At 47.5% G+C, this 17,575-nt stretch overlaps 2 protein-coding genes across 4 annotated transcripts in view; one reads left to right on the top strand and one right to left on the bottom strand.

Moving 5' to 3' along the window:
* Positions 1 to 9,576, top strand: part of recql4 (RecQ helicase-like 4) — a 68,520-nt gene extending 58,944 nt beyond the window's left edge. The window contains exons 21-25 of the mRNA XM_052016991.1: positions 558 to 733; positions 2,762 to 2,948; positions 4,121 to 4,277; positions 5,796 to 5,904; positions 8,703 to 9,576. Of these exons, the coding sequence (XP_051872951.1) occupies positions 558 to 733; positions 2,762 to 2,948; positions 4,121 to 4,277; positions 5,796 to 5,904; positions 8,703 to 8,827 (754 nt within the window). The 3' untranslated portion in view covers positions 8,828 to 9,576. The remainder of the gene's footprint in view (positions 1 to 557; positions 734 to 2,761; positions 2,949 to 4,120; positions 4,278 to 5,795; positions 5,905 to 8,702) is intronic.
* Positions 9,577 to 10,896: 1,320 nt separating this feature from the next.
* parp10 (poly(ADP-ribose) polymerase family member 10) overlaps positions 10,897 to 17,575 on the bottom strand; it is a 45,775-nt gene continuing 39,096 nt past the window's right edge. For 2 of the 3 annotated variants that reach the window (XM_052016992.1, XM_052016993.1), the window contains exons 10-11: positions 16,083 to 16,251; positions 11,258 to 14,022 (exon numbers count right to left, since the gene is read on the bottom strand). In XM_052016992.1, the coding sequence (XP_051872952.1) occupies positions 13,733 to 14,022; positions 16,083 to 16,251 (459 nt within the window). In that variant the 3' untranslated portion in view covers positions 11,258 to 13,732. Of the gene's footprint in view, positions 14,023 to 16,082; positions 16,252 to 17,575 lie in introns of all 3 variants that reach the window. The other variant, XM_052016994.1, reaches the window with a different exon arrangement.

The raw sequence follows: 17,575 nt of genomic DNA, 5'->3' as shown, positions 1-17,575 counted from the left end.
AAAAGCCCTAGTTTGCTCAACCTATCCTCATAAGACATGCTCTCCAATCCAGGCAGCATTCTGGTAAATCTCCTCTGCACCCTCTCTAAAGCTTCTACATCCTTTCTATAATAAGGTGCCCAGAACTGAACGCAATACTCCAAGTGTGGTCTGACCAGAGTTCTAGAGAGCTGCAACATCACCTCGTGGCTCTTGAACTCAATACCCCGACTAATGAAGGCCAACACGCCATACGCCTTCTTAACAACCCTATCAACCTGCATGGCAAATTTGAGGGATCTATGGATATGGACCCCAAGATCCCTCTGTTCCTCCACACTGCTAAGTGTCCTGCCATTAACCTTGTATTCTGCCTTCAAATTTGATCTCCCGAAGTGTATCACTTCACACTTTTCCGGGTTGAACTCCATCTGCCACTTCTCAGCCCAGGTCTGCATCCTATCAATGTCCTGTTGTACTTAGCTCAGCATGAGAACTTAGTTTTTTTATCACTTGTTAAGTAACTGAGCACATTGATGGTTCAATAGCCCAGGTGACGATTACGTCTTTGTTTACAGGTGCCCTGCTGTGGCAGTGGCCCTCGCCAAGGAGCGTTTGTCGGGCGTCGATCATACCCACTCCAGTTCAATCGAGTTCGATGTGGTGGAACTGGCGGATTCAATGGGATGGGAGCTGCTCCCAGTCAAACGAGAACTAAGGCAACTGCAGTGGATGACGACTCAGTGCAAGCGAGGTGACTATTGAGGAGGCTGAGTTCGGGCTCAGCCAGTGGGTACCTGAGATAATACTGAGACTTCTTTACACAACATCTGCGTTTCAGGCTGGGAAATAACTCCTTGCGGTTTCTCTCTGGACTTCTGATCTTTCCCTGTTGTCTCCCCTGTGTCACGAACCAGCAACAACAGAAACACACTGAGCATGATTCAGTGTTAAAAACTATTTTATTAATCACTACTTATGATAATACGTAAAATAAAAGTAAAAATGTTAGTATGTTAGAATTCAAAAATGTTAAACCTTGAACGTTAACCCCAAACTAAACTCTTCGTGTGTGTGTGTGTGGGTGTGGCAAAGTCCAAAACTCCCAGTTCCGGAATGGTTCTTAAAGTTCAGTTCCGCAAGCCATAAGGTGAAACATGAGCAAGGGCTTCTTCAACAACCACCGTTGTCTGAAGATAAGACGTAGACGTAGAGAAACATAGAGAGAGTAAATACGAAATCCAAATGTTCCACGATGGAACCCAAACGACACTTCAGTGTTTACTCGGTAGTGACTTCCTCACCCCGAAAAGCATCCGAACCGTGGTCGTCCACACATAAATACCTGTTTCCTTCTACAGGTCAGCAACAAAGTGAACTCCACCGGATTACTTCCAACTTCCATACATGGATTTCTATGGCAAACACAGTTATTGTTTCTCATCCATCGATAGAGAAAACAAGCAGGCTGGTGTCTCTCTCCCTTCTCTCTCTCTCTCCTTCTTCTTCTTCTTCTTCTGACCTCTTCAACAACGTCATTACGTCCTTTATCTTCTATTGACGTAAGCACGCCCCACACACACATACACACACACACTCTATCTTAAAGGGACTTTCACTGAGTCCGTAACACCTGACACTTTGTTTCCCACTAGCTCCACGCAATCCTTTACCGTGACAGGTCAGGGGTGCATCCTCCCACTTGGGACGCCCCCCCCCCCCCCCCCACAGCTGCAGAAACCCTAACCAGGGTCACTCTTCCATTTCCACAGCCAGTGTCTCTCCTTTTGAGGTGCAGACGTATTCGCTGCTCACTCCCGTAGTCTTCTCAAGAGCATTTATTTGTTGGACGTTCTTGCCTCCATAATGTTTTCCTGCACTGGCTTCTCCTGTGTGGAGCAACTGGTTTGATTAGCACCTCAGAAGCAAGTGCCTCAAGCCTGCTTTACTAGAACCATAGAACACTACAGCCCTTCTAGTCTGTGCTGAAACTTTATTCCGCTAGTCCCATTGACCTGCACCCGGTCAATAACCCTCCAGACCTCTCCCATCCATGTGTCTATCCAATTTATTCTTAAAACTTAAGAGTGAGCCCGCATTTACCACGTCAGATGGCAGCCTGTTCCACACTCCCACCACTCTCTGAGTGAAGAAGTTCCCCCTAATGTTCCCCCTAAAGCTTTCCCCTTTCACCCTAAAGCCATGTCCTCTCGTACTTACCTCTCCTATCTCTTCTCTTTGATAAGATTACAGTGGCATTCACGCCTCTTCCCTTTGTCTTTTGATATTCCCCTAGGGTTAAAAATCCATCAGTCTCAGCTCAAATTTACTGCAGTTCTGGTTGCTGTGTTACAGAGAAGGATTGGAGAGGGTGCAGGAGAGGTTCACCAGAATGTTGCCTGGATTTGAGAGCATCAGGCATAAGGAGAAGTTGGACAAACTTGGGTTGTTCTCCCTAGAGTATCGGTTGCTGAGGGGAGACCTGACAGAAGTTCTTATAATTATGAGAGGCATAGATAGGGTAGATCGGATCTTTTCCCAGGGTGGAAATGCCAACTGGTCCTCGTTGCTGCCTCCTTGAGCCATCACTCACATGTTTCTCCAGATGTGGGCTCACAGGAGCTCCGTGCTGATCTAGCGAGGCTCCCTGATTCTGGGCTTCCTCGTGGTAAAGACCCAGCCTTTCTCGCTTGGCAAGATCTCTGGGGCTTGCACATCTCCTCTTCGGAGTCAGCTTGTGTTCACTCAGGCATCTGCTATCCCTCCTGCTCTGATTTGCTAGGAATTCCGGGCACAGGGAAGAGCGGAGTCCTGGTGGAGTTCAGCGACCTCTCCTTCCACTTCCGATCGTACGGAGATCTTGACCACCATGAACTAGACGGGATCTGTGAATTTCTGCACCATCGGGTTCTGTCCCACGAGAAGTCTGCACTGCTCCGCCTCAAGTCTTCCTTCAAGTCATTTCACAGGTGAGAGCGCCCCTCCTCCGGGAGGGAGCTGGATGGGTGCTGGGGGGGGAGAGGGAGGGAGCTGGATGGGTGCTGGCAGTGAGTGAGAGGCTGGGAGGGAGTTGGATGGGGGCTGGGGGGGGGGAGTGGGAGGGAGCTGGATGGGTGCTGGCAGTGAGTGGGAGGCTGTGGGGGAGAGTGGGAGGGAGCTGGATGGGTGCTGGCAGTGAGTGGGAGGGAGCTGGATGGGTGCTGGCAGTGAGTGGGAGGCTGGGGGAGAGTGGGAGGGAGCTGGATGGGTGCTGGCAGTGAGTGGGAGGCTGGGGGAGAGTGGGAGGGAGCTGGATGGGTGCTGGCAGTGAGCGAGAGGCTGAGGGGGATGGGAGGGAGCTGGATGCTGTTATTTACTGTGGGGTTAGTGCAGTGACTGGGTGTTCCTACCTGGTGCAGCAGTACAACCAGGCGACCTTCTCTGTTAAAGAGGTCGTCAAGGATTGAAGCAAAAAAAAACGCAGATGTTGGAAATTTGAAACAAAGATCGAAAATGCCAAGACACCCAGCAGGTCAGTCCTTCTGTTGAAAGGTCACTGACCTTAAAGATTGACTTATTTTCTCTCCTGCCTGACCTGCTGAGTGTTTCCAGCACTTTCTGTTTTTGTTTGAAGTGGGTGGCTGTCATAAAGTCACACAGCACTGAGACAGGCCTGTTGGCCCATTGGGTCCATGCTATCGAGCTCCCATGTACACCAATCCCACACACACTAAACCAATTGTATTCTGCCCACATTCTCATTAACTCTCCTACTCACCGACACACTGGGGGAATTTTACAGGAGTCAATTAATGCACCAACCCACAAATCTTTGGGATGTGGGAGGAAACCCACATGGTCACAGGGAGAACGTGCAAACTCCACACAGACAGTGCCCGAAGTCAGGATTGAACCCATGTCTCTGGAGCTGTGAGGTAGTGGCTCTGCCACTGTGCCACCCAGGGCTTTATAACAAAGAGGACTGAGTTAATGGACATTGTGGTGTTTAGGTGGTTAGTCGTGCTCCTGACTCTCCACCTGCCTGTAGTTCGGTGAGGATTCTCTCAGTTGGTGATAGAAGTTAGCGTTTGGTCAAGTGTTCTAATCAATGTCTCAGGCCTCTCCATTTCTTTGTGTCTCTCTCACCGTCTCCCTTTTTCAGTGTGGCCTTTAAAAACTGCAGTATCTGTGCAGATGCTGTTGACATGGAGAAAAGCTCACAGCTAAAGCAGCTGCTGAAGGACTATTTTGACCAGAACAACAACCAGGATCAACTGGCGAGCTACCCAGAGCAAGAAGACGAGCTGGACAGAGTGAAGGTTGGTGCCAAACTCCTGGCTTTTGGGTGTTGCCTTAGCTGGAAGTGAGCTGACTCTAGTTAGGTCTCACTGATGGACTCTTGTTTGCATATCCTTGGTGTAATATGGTGACTAGAACCCTACAGAGAATCTGACTAAGCCTAAGTCCAGTTGCCAGGAGAGATTGGAGACACGAGAGACTACAGGTTCTGGAATCTGGAGCAACACACAAAACGCTGGAGGAACTCGGCAGGTCAGGCAGCATCTGTGGAGGAAAACGGACAGTCGACATTTCAGGTCGACACCCTTCATCAGGACTGCCTTTTCCCTCCATAGATGCCACCAGGAGAGATTGGTTGGACTTGGGCTCATAGAGTCTCAGAAGGTGAAGGTGTTGACCACAGAAACCATCCTATCCAGATGTATCACGGCTTGGTAAGGCAACTGCTCTGCCCAGGACCGCAAGAAACTGCAGAGAGTTGCGGACACAGCTCAACATGTCACGGAAGCTAGCCTCCCCTCCATGGACTCTTTACCTCTTGCTGCCTTGGCGAAGCAGCCAGCATAATCAAAGACCCCACCTACCCGGGACATTCTCTCTTCTCTCCTCTTCCATCGGGGTAGAAGATACAGGAGCCTGAGGGCACGTACCACCAGACTTAAGGACAGCTTCTACCCCACTGTGATAAGACTATTGAATGGTTCCCTTATACATTGAGATGGACTCTGACCTCACGATCTACCTTGTTGTGATATAGAACATAGAACAGTACAGCACAATACAGGCCCTTCAGCCCACAATATTGTACCGACCTTTAAGTCTCACCTAAGACTATCTAACCCCTTCCTCCCACGTATCCCTCTATTTTAAATTCCTCCATATGCTAATCTAGTAATCTCTTGAATTTGACCAATGTACCTGCCACCGCCAGCACATTCCATGCCCCAACCACTCTCTGGGTAAAAAACCTTCCTCTGATATCTCCCCTGAACTTCCCACCCATTACTTTAAAGCCATGCCCTCTTGTATTGAGCATTGGTGCCCTGGGAAAGAGGCGCTGGCTGTCCACTCTATCTATTCCTCTTAATATTTTGTACACCTCTATCATGTCTCCTCTCATCCTCCTCTCCAAAGACTAAAGCCCTAGCTCCCTTAGTCTCTCCTCATAATGCATACTCCCTAAACCAGGCAGCAACCTGGTAAATCTCCTCTGCACCCTTTCCGATGCTTCCACATCCTTCCTATAATGAGGCGACCAGAACTGGACACAGTACTAAGTGTTGTCTAACCAGAGTTTTATAGAGCTGACCTTGCACCTTATTGCACTGCACTTTCTCTGTCGCTGTAACACTTTACTCTACTGTTATTGTTTTTACCTGTACTACATCGATGCACTCTGTACTAACTCAATGTAACTGCACTGTGTAATGAATTGACCTGTACAATCGATGTGCAAGACAAGTTTTTCACTGCATCTCGGTATAAGTGACAATAATAAACCAATACCAATACTTCACCTAAAGGTGTCTCTGTTTCAGTTCAACGACTGGGAGAATCAGCTGCGAGCTGACATCCGCCTGTTGTTGTCTCTTCGCCTTGACGAGAAGTTCTCGGGCAGAGCCATTGCAAGGATACTTCACGGGATTGGTAAAAATTTTTTTCCATTGTTTTGGTATCAAGGCCCAGTGGAATGGGATTAAGTTTGTGTCTATGGATACCCTTTGCTTCTGGTAACTTACCCAAGTTTTCACGTGAATGCTAGTGGTGAGGCCAAATGCATCCTCCCTGAATTGTAGAGTTATACAGCATGGAAACAGGCCCTTCAGCCCAACTCATCCATGCTGACCAAGATGTCTATCTAAACTAATCCCATTTGCCTACGTTTGGTCGATATGCCTTTCCTATCCATGTACCTGTCCAAATGTCTCTTAAATGTTGTAATTGTACCCGCCTCTGCCACTTCCTCTGGCACCTCGTTCCATATTCCCACCACCCTCTGTGGGTAGAAATTGCCCCTTAGATCCCTTTTTAATCTTTCTCTTTTCATCTTAAACCTGTGTCTTCAAGTTTTAGACTCCCCTGCCCTAGAAAAAAGGACTGTGACCATCTACCTTGTCTGCACAAATCTCTATAAGGTCACCCCTCAGCCTCCTTCGCTCCAGGGAAGTTAGCCAGTTCAGCCTCCCTTGGTAACACAAGCTCTCCTGTCCCAGCAGCGTCCTCGTGAATCTTTTTGCACATTCGCTAGCTTATTCACATCCTTCCCATAGTGTGGCGACCAGAACTGCACACAATACTCCAAGTTTCATTCAGCTGTAACTTGACGATTGGAAACAGAAGTAAAAAATAAACTTCTGGAGGAACTCGGTGGGTCGAGCAGCATCTATGGAGGCAAAGGTGTGGTCAAAAGACCCTGCATCAGGATCCTGCTCGACTCGCTGAGTCCTTCCAGCAGTTTGTTTTGCATCCTCCCTGACTGAGGGGCGCGCTCTCTTCCAGTGGGGTACCTCGGCTGTGAGCAGGAATGGGCACCCTGGCTAGTTTGATTTCATTCACTGGCAGTAGGACCCAATGTCGTTGGCCTCAAGTGATTCAACCCCACAATTCATTTGACTTCAGAGTGGGTACCGACAGTGGGTTCTTTCCTCGAATGGAAAGTGATCCAGTTGGACTCTGGCAGTTCCTGTGGCTGTGGTCCATGAACTGGCACAATCAGAATGTGGGTCCCTCTGCATTGGTGTTTGAGAATTGATGATAGCAGTGATGCAGTGTGTGTGATTACACCTCTACTTACTCTGCCTGGAATCAGCTATCTCGGTTTAGAGGTGTATGTGGGTGTCTATATTGGAATTGGTTTATTATCATACTGGAGAACCGTTCAATAGTCTTATAAGATTGGGGTAGAAGCTGTCCTTGAGCCTGGTGCTATGTGCTTTCAGTCTCCTGTATCTTCTGCCTGATGGGAGGGGGAGAAGAGAGAATGTCCGGGGTGGGTGGGGTCTTTGATTATGCTGGCTGCTTTACTGAGGCAGCAAGAAGTGTAGACAGAGTCCATGGAGGGGAGGCTGGTTTCCGTGATGTGCTGAGCTGTGTCCACAACTCTCTGCAGATTCTTGCGGTCACGGACAGGACAGTCGCCATACCAGGCAATGATGCATGTGGATAGGATGCTTTCTATGGTGCGTCAATAAAAATTGGAGAGGGTTGACAGGGACATGTCAAATTTCTTTAGCCTCCTAAAGAAGGAGAGGCGCTGGTGAGCTTCCTTGGCCGTGGTGTCTACGTTAGACCAGGACAGGCTATTGGTGATGTTCACTCCTAGGAACTTGAAGCTGTCAACCCTCTCAACCTCAGCACCAATGATGTAGACAGGGGCATGTACACTGTCCCCTTTCCTGAAGTCAATGACCAGCTCTTTTGTTTTGCTGACATTGAGGGAAAGATTGTTGTCATGACACCATGTCACTAGCCTCTATATATATCTCCTTCCTGTACTCCTACTCATCGTTGTTTGAGATATGGCCTACAATGGTGGTATCACCTGCAAACTTGTGGATGGAATTAGAGTGGAATCTGGCCACACAGTCATGAGTGTATAGGGAGTAGAGGGCTGAGGATGCAGCCTTGTGGGACACCAGTATTGAGAATATCTTGGCTATTATAGTAATACAGCAAGAACAGCTTCCATCTCACTGTTATCAGACTCTCGAGCAGACCTCTTATATGCTAAAGGATGAACTCTTGATCTCCTAATCTACCTTGTCGTGGCCCTTGAACTTTGTCTGCCTGCACTGCACTTTCTCTGTAACTGTAACTATATTCTGCATTCTATTTTCTTCTTACTACCCCGATGTAATTATGTATGGAACGATCTATATGGATGGCACACAAACGAAAGGTTTTCACTGTGTCCCGGTACATGTGTCAATAATAAACCTATACCAGCACAGACATGGGCTCATCAGCCCATTGAGTCCACACCTACCATCTACCACCAATTTACATTAGCCCATTTTTTTTATTCTCCCCACATTCCCATCAACTCACCAACACGGGGGGGGAGGGGGGGGGCAGTTCACAGTGGCCAATTAACCTACCAACCCACACGTCTTCGGGATGTTGGAGGAAACTGGAGGAACCCCACTCAGTCACAGGGAGAATGTGCAAACTCCACACAGACAGCGCCCAAGGTCAGGATCGAAGCCGGGTGGTGACTGTGAGGCAGCTGCTCGACCTACTGAGCCAGTGTGCCATCTCTTCTCACCATCGTCTCCTCATTCAGGTCACTCCCTTGGACTTCTGGCTGGAGAGTAAGTGCACCGATCAGCTTTGTGTTTAAGGAATCTATTCGAAGCTGAGCTTTGATTTGGTCTCGGGAATCATGGAAAACCAACGATTGTTCAGCATTTTTATATTAACTCTTTCCTGACCTCTCTCCTCCCCAGAGAGTCCCTGCTACCCAGCCAAGGTTTATGGACGGGATCGAAGATTCTGGCGAAAGTATCTCAAGTTTGACTTCAACAAAATAATCCAGATTGCGACAGAGGAAATAATAGCAATGAAGTGTTGAGGGATTCTCATTGTGGAAGGACGCCACATCTTCCGCGGCAGCAGCAGCGGTTTCGAAATGTTCCGCACATTCGGTGGCCCCGAAGTGAGGGATTTGGCAGCTGCGGTGGTTCAGGTGATTTTTAGAAAGGTAGCCGTTTCCTCAGCTGTACCTGGCAGCAGCTGAGGGTGTGTGACAATGGCTCCCGTTCTCTACTTTCCATCCAGCCCAAAGAAAGGCAGAGGACTAAAATGTGTGTTGTAACAGTGTCATTGGTGAGACTCGACACCACTATGTGCTGGGCAGAAACCATCAAACAGAGAGAAAAACATGATGAAGGATAAATTAATTCAGCCGAGGCAGATCCTGTCTAGAGTAAAGATTCTTCTATCTCTAGACTTGTAGAAAGACCTGCTGTCTGTTTCTATCCCTTTCTCCTTAATTATTTCTAATAATCTTTTCCTCTGAGCACAGTGATGTGTTTGAAAGAAAAGACAGTTTTTGAAAGCCTTGTGATCGTTTTCAACCTTGGTTATTAATTCAGTTGCCTCTTCCACTGTGGTCACAGACCACGTGCCTCAATGTGAACAGAGCAGAAGACAGCTCGTGTGTTTACACTGGGCAGGTGGACTATCTGGTCTTTTCAAACTTATCACAAAACACTCTTTTTGAAGTACAGAGCTTCCAATGCCAGTGGTAAGATCTAACTCCCAAAAGAAACTTTTTAATTTTTTATAGCTTATTTTATGATAAATAAATTTTGCTATATTAAAGAATGATTGTGGTCTCTCTTTCTTGAGTCCTGTCATTGTTCTGTGTGATGAACTCCTAACTAAAGCGATCAATGTATGGGCTTAAGGAAAAGTAAGAACATGTAATCAAGCCACTTTCAGGGAGCTACGAACTTGGACCCCAAGATCCAGCACCTCTTTCCCAGGGCACCAAGAGGGTATGGCTTTGAAGTAATGGGTGGGAAGTTCAGGGGAGATATCAGAGGGAGGTTTTTTAACCCAGAGACTGGTTGGGGCACGGAATGCGCTGCCTGGGGCGGTGGTGGAGGCGGGTGCGTTGGTCAAAGTTGGAGGATTGTTAGATAAGCATATGAAGGAATTTAAAATAGCAGGATATGTGGGAGGAAGGGGTTAGATAATCTTAGGCGAGGTTTAAAGCTTGGCACAACATGGTGGGCTGAAGGGCCTGTATTGTGCTGTAATGCTCTATGGTTGTTTTGTTTTTAAAAACTATTGTATTACATAAAGGTACTTGGGGACAAATGATGGGATGTGGACAGAACTGCTCGTGCGTAGCTGGGAGCGGCCTTGGAGTCATCAGCAAGGTGACGTGTACATGAGTTGAATTTACAATTAACTTTAAATGGTGCAAGGCTTAGAATACAGACTAGATCACTGCTTGGTGTTTTGAAGCAATACCTCAGTTCTTTATTTTTTATAATAAATTTTGGGCTATACTGTTGACTAGTTTTACCACACTCTGATGGGTTTGGGCTGTAGTCAGTGGAAGCCTGTGAGCAGTGGGTCATGAGGTGAACTCACTTTCTTCCCCCACCTCCCTCCAACGGCGAATAACTGCATCAGTTCAGACTGTGGCCAGAACCCAGAGCCACCTCAATCTGTGGGGCTCAGTCCGAGCAGTTAAAGCAAAGGCCTTTTGCTTTTCTTCCTTTGACTTTTACCTGTGGTACCTGAACAACCATACAGCAGGTGGGGTTAGTTTGGATTGGCATCATGATGGGCTTGAAGGGTGTTCCTGTGCTGTACGTTCTACATTCTTACAACTCCAACCACCCCCCCCCCCCCCCCCCCCCCCCCCCCCCAGTCTGAACAACTGATCTGCCCTATAACTTCCTTGGTACCACTGGCTGGCGCGCGCGCACGTGAGCACACGCACACACAGGAAGCCCTTGCCTGGCTCAGGCATCAGCCTAGTGGCCACAGCGCTGAAGATCACAACAGGGGGCAAGTCTCTCCTGGGGCCACCTCCACAGTAAGTAAACCTTTGAACCATCTTACTATCATCCGGGTAATGGGCCCCAGACACAGAGAAGCAAAACTCCACAGAAACATTCACAATTCAGTTTGAAAATAAATCTTTAATGAATCAATGAAATTAAAGTGGCTCCAATGACCACACTGCCACACAGAGAGCGAGCCCTACAGTTCATGGCTTGGAAACCACTGACGTGTGGGATTCCTCCACCAGCCCCTCATGAAAATGGTGAAGCTTCATCCCCACCACCCTCTACACTGCCCTCAGTCGCATCCGTTCACCTTTTACCAACAAGGGCTAGAGTCAGGTCTGAGGCAGAAAGCTGCTGGGTTCAATTGCTTATGGCTTTGAATTTTTTTTTAAAGATTAGCTGCAGAGCATTTCACCAATTAAACAGGAATGTCTGGTTGTTAATTTTGTTTTTAACCCTTCAGCATTTTCACCACAGTCTGGTTCTTGCTTCAATGCCACCCAGATTCCAAAAACAAACAGAAGCCAGAAGTACAAAGGCTGCGTGGCCAAGCTTCAATGTAGGACGGCAGTGTCAAGCCCTGAATGGTGGGGAGTAGGAAGCAGAAGCTAGCCGTGGTAATGCACTCATACAATCGTGTGTCTTTCACCAGGTTAAACCAGTCACTGTGTGGGGAGCTGCCCCATTCAGTCTCGACTTGACCCATTCTGTGAGAGTCTTGACTTGACCCATTCTGTGTGACAGAAAAGCAAAACTGCAGATGTTGGACATCTGAAAATAAAAACAGAATGCTAGAGATACTCAGGCAGTCAGGCAGCCTTTGTGCTAACAGAGTTAATGTTTGAGGTCAATGATCGTTCAGGGAAGTGGGAGCAGGCTCATCTGGAGTACAAACATCAGCACTGAATGGCCTGTCACTGCTCGCTTATCATGGCTAGGTAATGTTAAAGTTTAACAGTCCAGTCATCTCTAAAAATTAGATGGTTAATATTGGCCTTCCTCTCGCAGGAAATACAGAACAGGGTGTACGACTTGCTACAGGTACAGAAAGCTCCAGTTACACCCATTTCTGGGACATGTCTGCTCTGGGCACCTTAGAAGGGGGGGGGGGGGGGGGGGTTTAATCTGAGTGAACCTTCTCCTCTCTAAAACGGCTGAATAGGAAGAATAGTTTTGTTTTTTTCTCTCCTCAAAGTGCAGAAGATTAAGGGATATTCTAGATGATTAAAAACATAGGATAAGGTAGAAACTACTTCCTCTGCTGGGAAAATCCAGATGCTACAAGGAGGATTAACTAAGATTGGAGCCAGGTCCTTCAGTACCTGATACCAAGGTCTGTGGAGATCAGTGACACGCCTCGGCCGCCTTTTGAGAAGAGGTGGTTGATTGAAATTGATCGATTTTTGTTGGGCAGATGCACTAACAGTTGCTGAAGCAAGGATGGTGTGGGAGGGCTAAATGGCCTCCCACTGGTTCTCTGGATCAGGCTCGATACTTCACTTCTTGCAATAGGAGCCTGCATTTAGCTCATCGAGTCCCATTTCCCTACAATCAATTCTCCCCACATTCCCACCAATTTCACCCTGGATTCTACCACTCACCTACACACTCCGCATAAATTATAGCAGCTAACTAACCCACGAAGCAGCACAACTTTGGGATGTAGGAGGAAACCGGAGCACCTCGAGGAACCCCAAGCAGTCTCAGGGAGAACATACTTGAGACTGTGCCAGAGGTCAGGATCGAATCCAAGTCCCTGGAGTTGTCAGATAGCTCCGACACCGTGCCACCCAGTGGAATGATCTGTGTAGCAGGAATGATGGGGCTGAATGGCTGTCTCCTCCTTATGTTTCTACTTTTCCTTTATCCTAAGTAACTCTAACCATGACCGGATCTCACCTTCACCTTCTGCTCCAACAGTTTTCACCTCATTGTTGAACGTGCCCTAGCTTTGGAAAGCCATCCATAAACTTTTCAAAGGCTGGGGCTTTTGACTCCTGGAGTGGAGGAGGCCCTATAGAGCATTATAAAATCATGAGGGGCATAGATGAGACGGTTGGTCTTTTTCCCAGGGTAGGGAGTTTAAACCTAGAGGACATAGAGTTGTGAGAGGGGAAAGATTTAAAAGGGACCTGACGGGCAACTTTTTCCACACAGAAGGTGGTTGGTACATGGAACAAGCTGCCAGAGGGAGTAGCAGAGGTGGGTACAATTACAACACTTAAAAGACACTTGGACAGGTACATAGATAGGAAGGGTTAAGAGGGATATGGGCCAAATGCAGGCAAGTGGGACTGGCTCAGGAAGGCGAATTAGATAAGTTGGTACCAGTCTGACTCTAATCTTCAGATTGGGTCAAGTTTCCAACAGCCTACCCTGCAATGAGTGGAGGTTCAGCTTCTACCACTCCTTATAAAGAATGGGAGGATAATTTGATGAAAGTGATAGGTACTTTATTCGTGGCCGAACACTGAAGGAAATTGGCAAAGACACAACAGAAATTGGAGATGTGCCAGGAGGAGAAGAGAACTTCTCCATCCGACCCCACCACAAAAAACCCAATTCTTTCATTTTACAAACACAAATATTCTATTTCACAATCTCCCAAACTGAACAGAGAAACAGCGGTAAGGCAGATGCTTAGAATTCTAATGAGTGTCCCAACCCTGTGACAATCTGCCCTTTACTTCCCCTGTGAATGCAGAAGGTCCAGCTCATGCAAGCTTGGGGCTTGTGATGAAGAAAGAGAGCCAAGTCCAGGGATCGATGGGCTCCCAATGCAGCCAGAATCCTATTCTTCACCCCTACAGGCAGTGGATTAAGGCTGGATGAAGCTCCCCAGGCTGCAGCGGAGGCTGGATTCGGTGGGGCTAAAACAACGGCAGAGTAACCTTGATGCACAGGGTGGGCACATAGTGCAATCTTCATGGAAGAGTTGTGCTGAAGGGTCACTTCCACTGGCAGGTTATGAGGTACTGAGGGTAGGCCTGAGTGTCGTGGAAAACCACAAATATCTTAGGATTATCGCAGTTGTCTACCAGGGAGTCATACCTGAGCGACATCTTACTGTCTTTTAGTGGCGGGGTCTTCATCTTGCCATCCCCTTTTGTGTAGGATCCAGTCAGGACATTCACCACAAACACAAATTTATGCCCGTCGGGGTTGGGTGGCGAATACTGGTTGTCCACCGAGACAATGGAGCTCGCCGCAAAATATACACCTTGCCCATAGACGGCCGCTGAAAGTCAAGCACAGCAAACCATTTAGTCGTTTCCTATTATTGTTCCCGTTAGTTCTCTCCCTTCCTACAGCTGGGGCAGGGAGGACACTGGTTGTGGAAAGGTGAGGGTACAAATTAATCAGTACAAATCAATAATTAATACAAGCTGTTAGTGAGGCTGCACCTGGAGTATTGTGTACAGTTTTGGTCACCTCAGGAGGCTAAATAAATTTGGCATGTCCCCATTGTTGTTTTCCCTTGTACTACCTCAACTGTTGTAATGAAATGATCCGTATGTATGGTTTGCAAGACAAGTTTTTCACTGTACCTCAGTACAGTAATAAACCAATTTACCAATAATAAGCCCAGTTATAGGAAAGATGTCATTAAGCTGGAGAAAGCGCAAAGAAGATTTATGAAAATGTTGCCAGGACTCAAGGGCCTGAGTTATAGGGAGAGGTTGGGCAGGCTAGGACTATATTCCTTGGAGCGTAGGAGACCGAGGGGTGACCTTATAGAGACGTACAAAATCATGAACAGCATAGATAGGGTGAATGCACTCAGTCTTTTTCCCTAGAGAAAGGGAATCAAAAACTTGAGGGGCATAGGTTTAAGGTGAGAGGGGAAAGATTTAAAAGGGACCTGAGGGGCAACTTCTTCACCCAGAGGGTGGTCAGTACATGGAACGAGCTGCCAGAGGAAGTGGTTGAGGCAAGTACAATAACATTTAAAAGACACTTGGACCGGTACATGCATGGACAGGAAAGGTTTAGAGGAATATGGGCCAAGTGCAGGCAAATGGGACTAGCTTAGATGGGCACCTTGGTCAGCATGGACCAGTTGAGCTGAAGGGCCTGTTTCCATGAGGTGTAGCTACATCACTCTAAGCAGTGATACTGGGGGCTACAAGCCGAATTGTGAGGAAAGGCTGCGTTAATAGGCTTGTAGTCTCGGGTTCAGAAACTGGAAAGTAGATCAAACTAGGGTCATACAGTACAGAATGCAGCTGGAACAAGCTGCCAGAGGAAGTGGTGGAGGCAGGTACAATTACAATGTTTAAAAGATAGCTGGACAGGAAAGATTGAGGGATATGGGCCAAACGCAGACAAATGGGACAAGCTAAGGTAGACAACTTAGTTGGCATGGACGAGTTGGGCTGAAGGGCTGGTTTCCATGCCGTACGACTCCGTGACTAATCCCCGCACCCACTTACACTAATCCTACACTAATCATTGGAACCCTCTTCTCCAAAGGACAGTGGAAGCAGAGTCTTTGAATATCTTTACAATAAGTAGGTAGATTCTTGACAAGGGGGCGATAGGTTACCCGGAGGAGCAGGAAATGTGGAGTTGAGGTTACAATCTGATCAGCCAAGATATTAAGTGATGGGGCGGGCTCAAGGGGCTTCTAATTGCTGTGTTGCATAAATTGGTTTGCAGACTCTTGTGGGGTAGATCTAACCAGGGCCTTAGGATCTCAGGAGTCGATGGAGGAGACAGGAAAACTTTCTCTGGAGGAGAAATCTTAAAGTTTGAAGTAGACTGAGGAGACCATTCAGAAAGTATTTGGGCCAAGAGGGGTGGCGGAAGCCAGGTTGGGACGTTGGCTGGGTTGTAATTTTCAAGACAGTGACCGATGGAATTTTGTTTATTAAGAGAATAAGGAATACATAGGTAGAAGGGAACCAGCCAAGGTTGAACTGTATGATGGGTCAGATTCAAGGGGTTGAATGGACTCCTCGGTTATTATTGTGGTCCATGCACAGATCCCACTGACACTGGATGGACCACTATTATTCCCATCCCTGACTGCACCAACTCAGCCAAGTGCTGACGGACAGGAGTTGCCTGTGGAGGGATTCTGGTGGTAACGGCCTCTTTCTAAAGGACATGTGCAAACCACATGGGTTCACAGCAACAGTTCATTCTCTCTGATGCCAGAGCAGAGAGCCACACTCTGCACAGCTATTTATCCATGACAGGGACTGAACTGAGGAACAACCAGATTCAATGACACTCCTTCACAGACTGTTAGCTCGCCCCGAGTGGCCTCACTCTGCAGGGTTCTTTGATGCTTACCGTTCTTCCCACAGAAGCTCCTGTTGAAACCATGCGTGTAGATCTCCTTGGCGCTCTCCTCACTTGTTCCATGGTACAGGACTCGCTCGACATCAGACTGGGTGGCCACCATGCTGGCCTTTTTCAGCATGTACTGTTGGTACAGCAACGGGTTATTCACCTTCTCCACCTGGGCCAACAAGCAAGGGTAAATCTCGTTAAACTCCAATTCAATCCCCACGTACCATTTAATTCAGGTCAACTACAATGGTACATCAACTCTTCCTCACCTGGATCCACTTATCACTTGCCAGCTCCTGACTCATCCCTCCCCCAGAAACCGGCCATCTCCCCTATACACTCTCAGTCCTAATGCGGGGTCTCGACTCGAAACGTTGACCGTCCCTCTGCCTCCACAGATGCTGCCTGACCCGCAGCTTGTCTTCCTGCTCCAGATTCCAGCATCTGCAGTCTCGTCTCTCTACAATGACCCACTTGTTGACCAAGGATCCACAGCCTCCATTAAAATATGCCATGTTACAAAGCATAATGTTTTAACCATAATAAAATATCATATCTCTGATCAACCAAGGCACGAAAAAGCTATCAAAAGCCTTGCATCCTTCACTACCCTAGCATACTCGCTGCCCAGGAACCCAAAATTTACAAGCAGCAAAACCTGCAAATCAGCAGAAATTTCTTCATCACTGGAATTGGTTTATAATTGTCATTGTACTGAGGTACAGTGAAAAACTTGTCTTGCATACCGATTGTACAGATTAATTCATTACACAGTGCATTGAGGTAGTACAGGGTAAAACAATAACAGAATGCAGAATAAAGCGTAATAGCTACAGAGAAAGTGCAGTGCAGGCAGACAATAGGGTGCAAAGTCTTAACGAGGTAGATTGTGAGGTCAAGAGTCCACTTTATCGTTCTATGGGATTGTTCAATAGTCTTATAACAGCAGGATAGAAGCTGTCCCTGAGCCTGGTGGTACGCGCTTTCAGGCTTTTGTATCTTCTGCCCAATGGGAGAGGGGATAAGAGAGAACGTCCGGGGTGGGTGGGGTCTTTGATTACATTGGCTGCTTTACCGAGGCAGCGAGAGGTGTAGACAGAGTCCATGGAGGGGAGGCTGGTTTCCGTGATGTGCTGGGCTGTGTCCACAACTCTCCGCAGTTTCTTGTGGTCACAGACAGAGCAGATGCCGTACCAAGCCCTGATGTATCCGGATAGGATTCTTTCTATAATGAGGAACCTGTGGAATTCTCAACCACAGAAGGAGGTGGGGGCCAAATCATTAAATGTATTCAAGGAGGTGGATGCAATTCTTAATGCTAAAGGGCTCAAGGGAAGGGAAAAACGTAGGCATTTGGTACTGGTTGGCCATGGTGGTGTTGAATGATGCTGCAGATGTTTAGGGCTGAATGGCCTACACCCGCTCATAGTTTCTATGACTGACCTCAGCACTTTATATACGATTGTGATGTTGAGTTTGCCCATTTAGATCAG

This window comes from Pristis pectinata, chromosome 5, assembly GCF_009764475.1.
Source record: "Pristis pectinata isolate sPriPec2 chromosome 5, sPriPec2.1.pri, whole genome shotgun sequence".
Classification (NCBI taxonomy): Eukaryota; Metazoa; Chordata; class Chondrichthyes; order Rhinopristiformes; family Pristidae; genus Pristis; species Pristis pectinata.
This window is presented reverse-complemented; position numbering and strand designations above follow the sequence as displayed.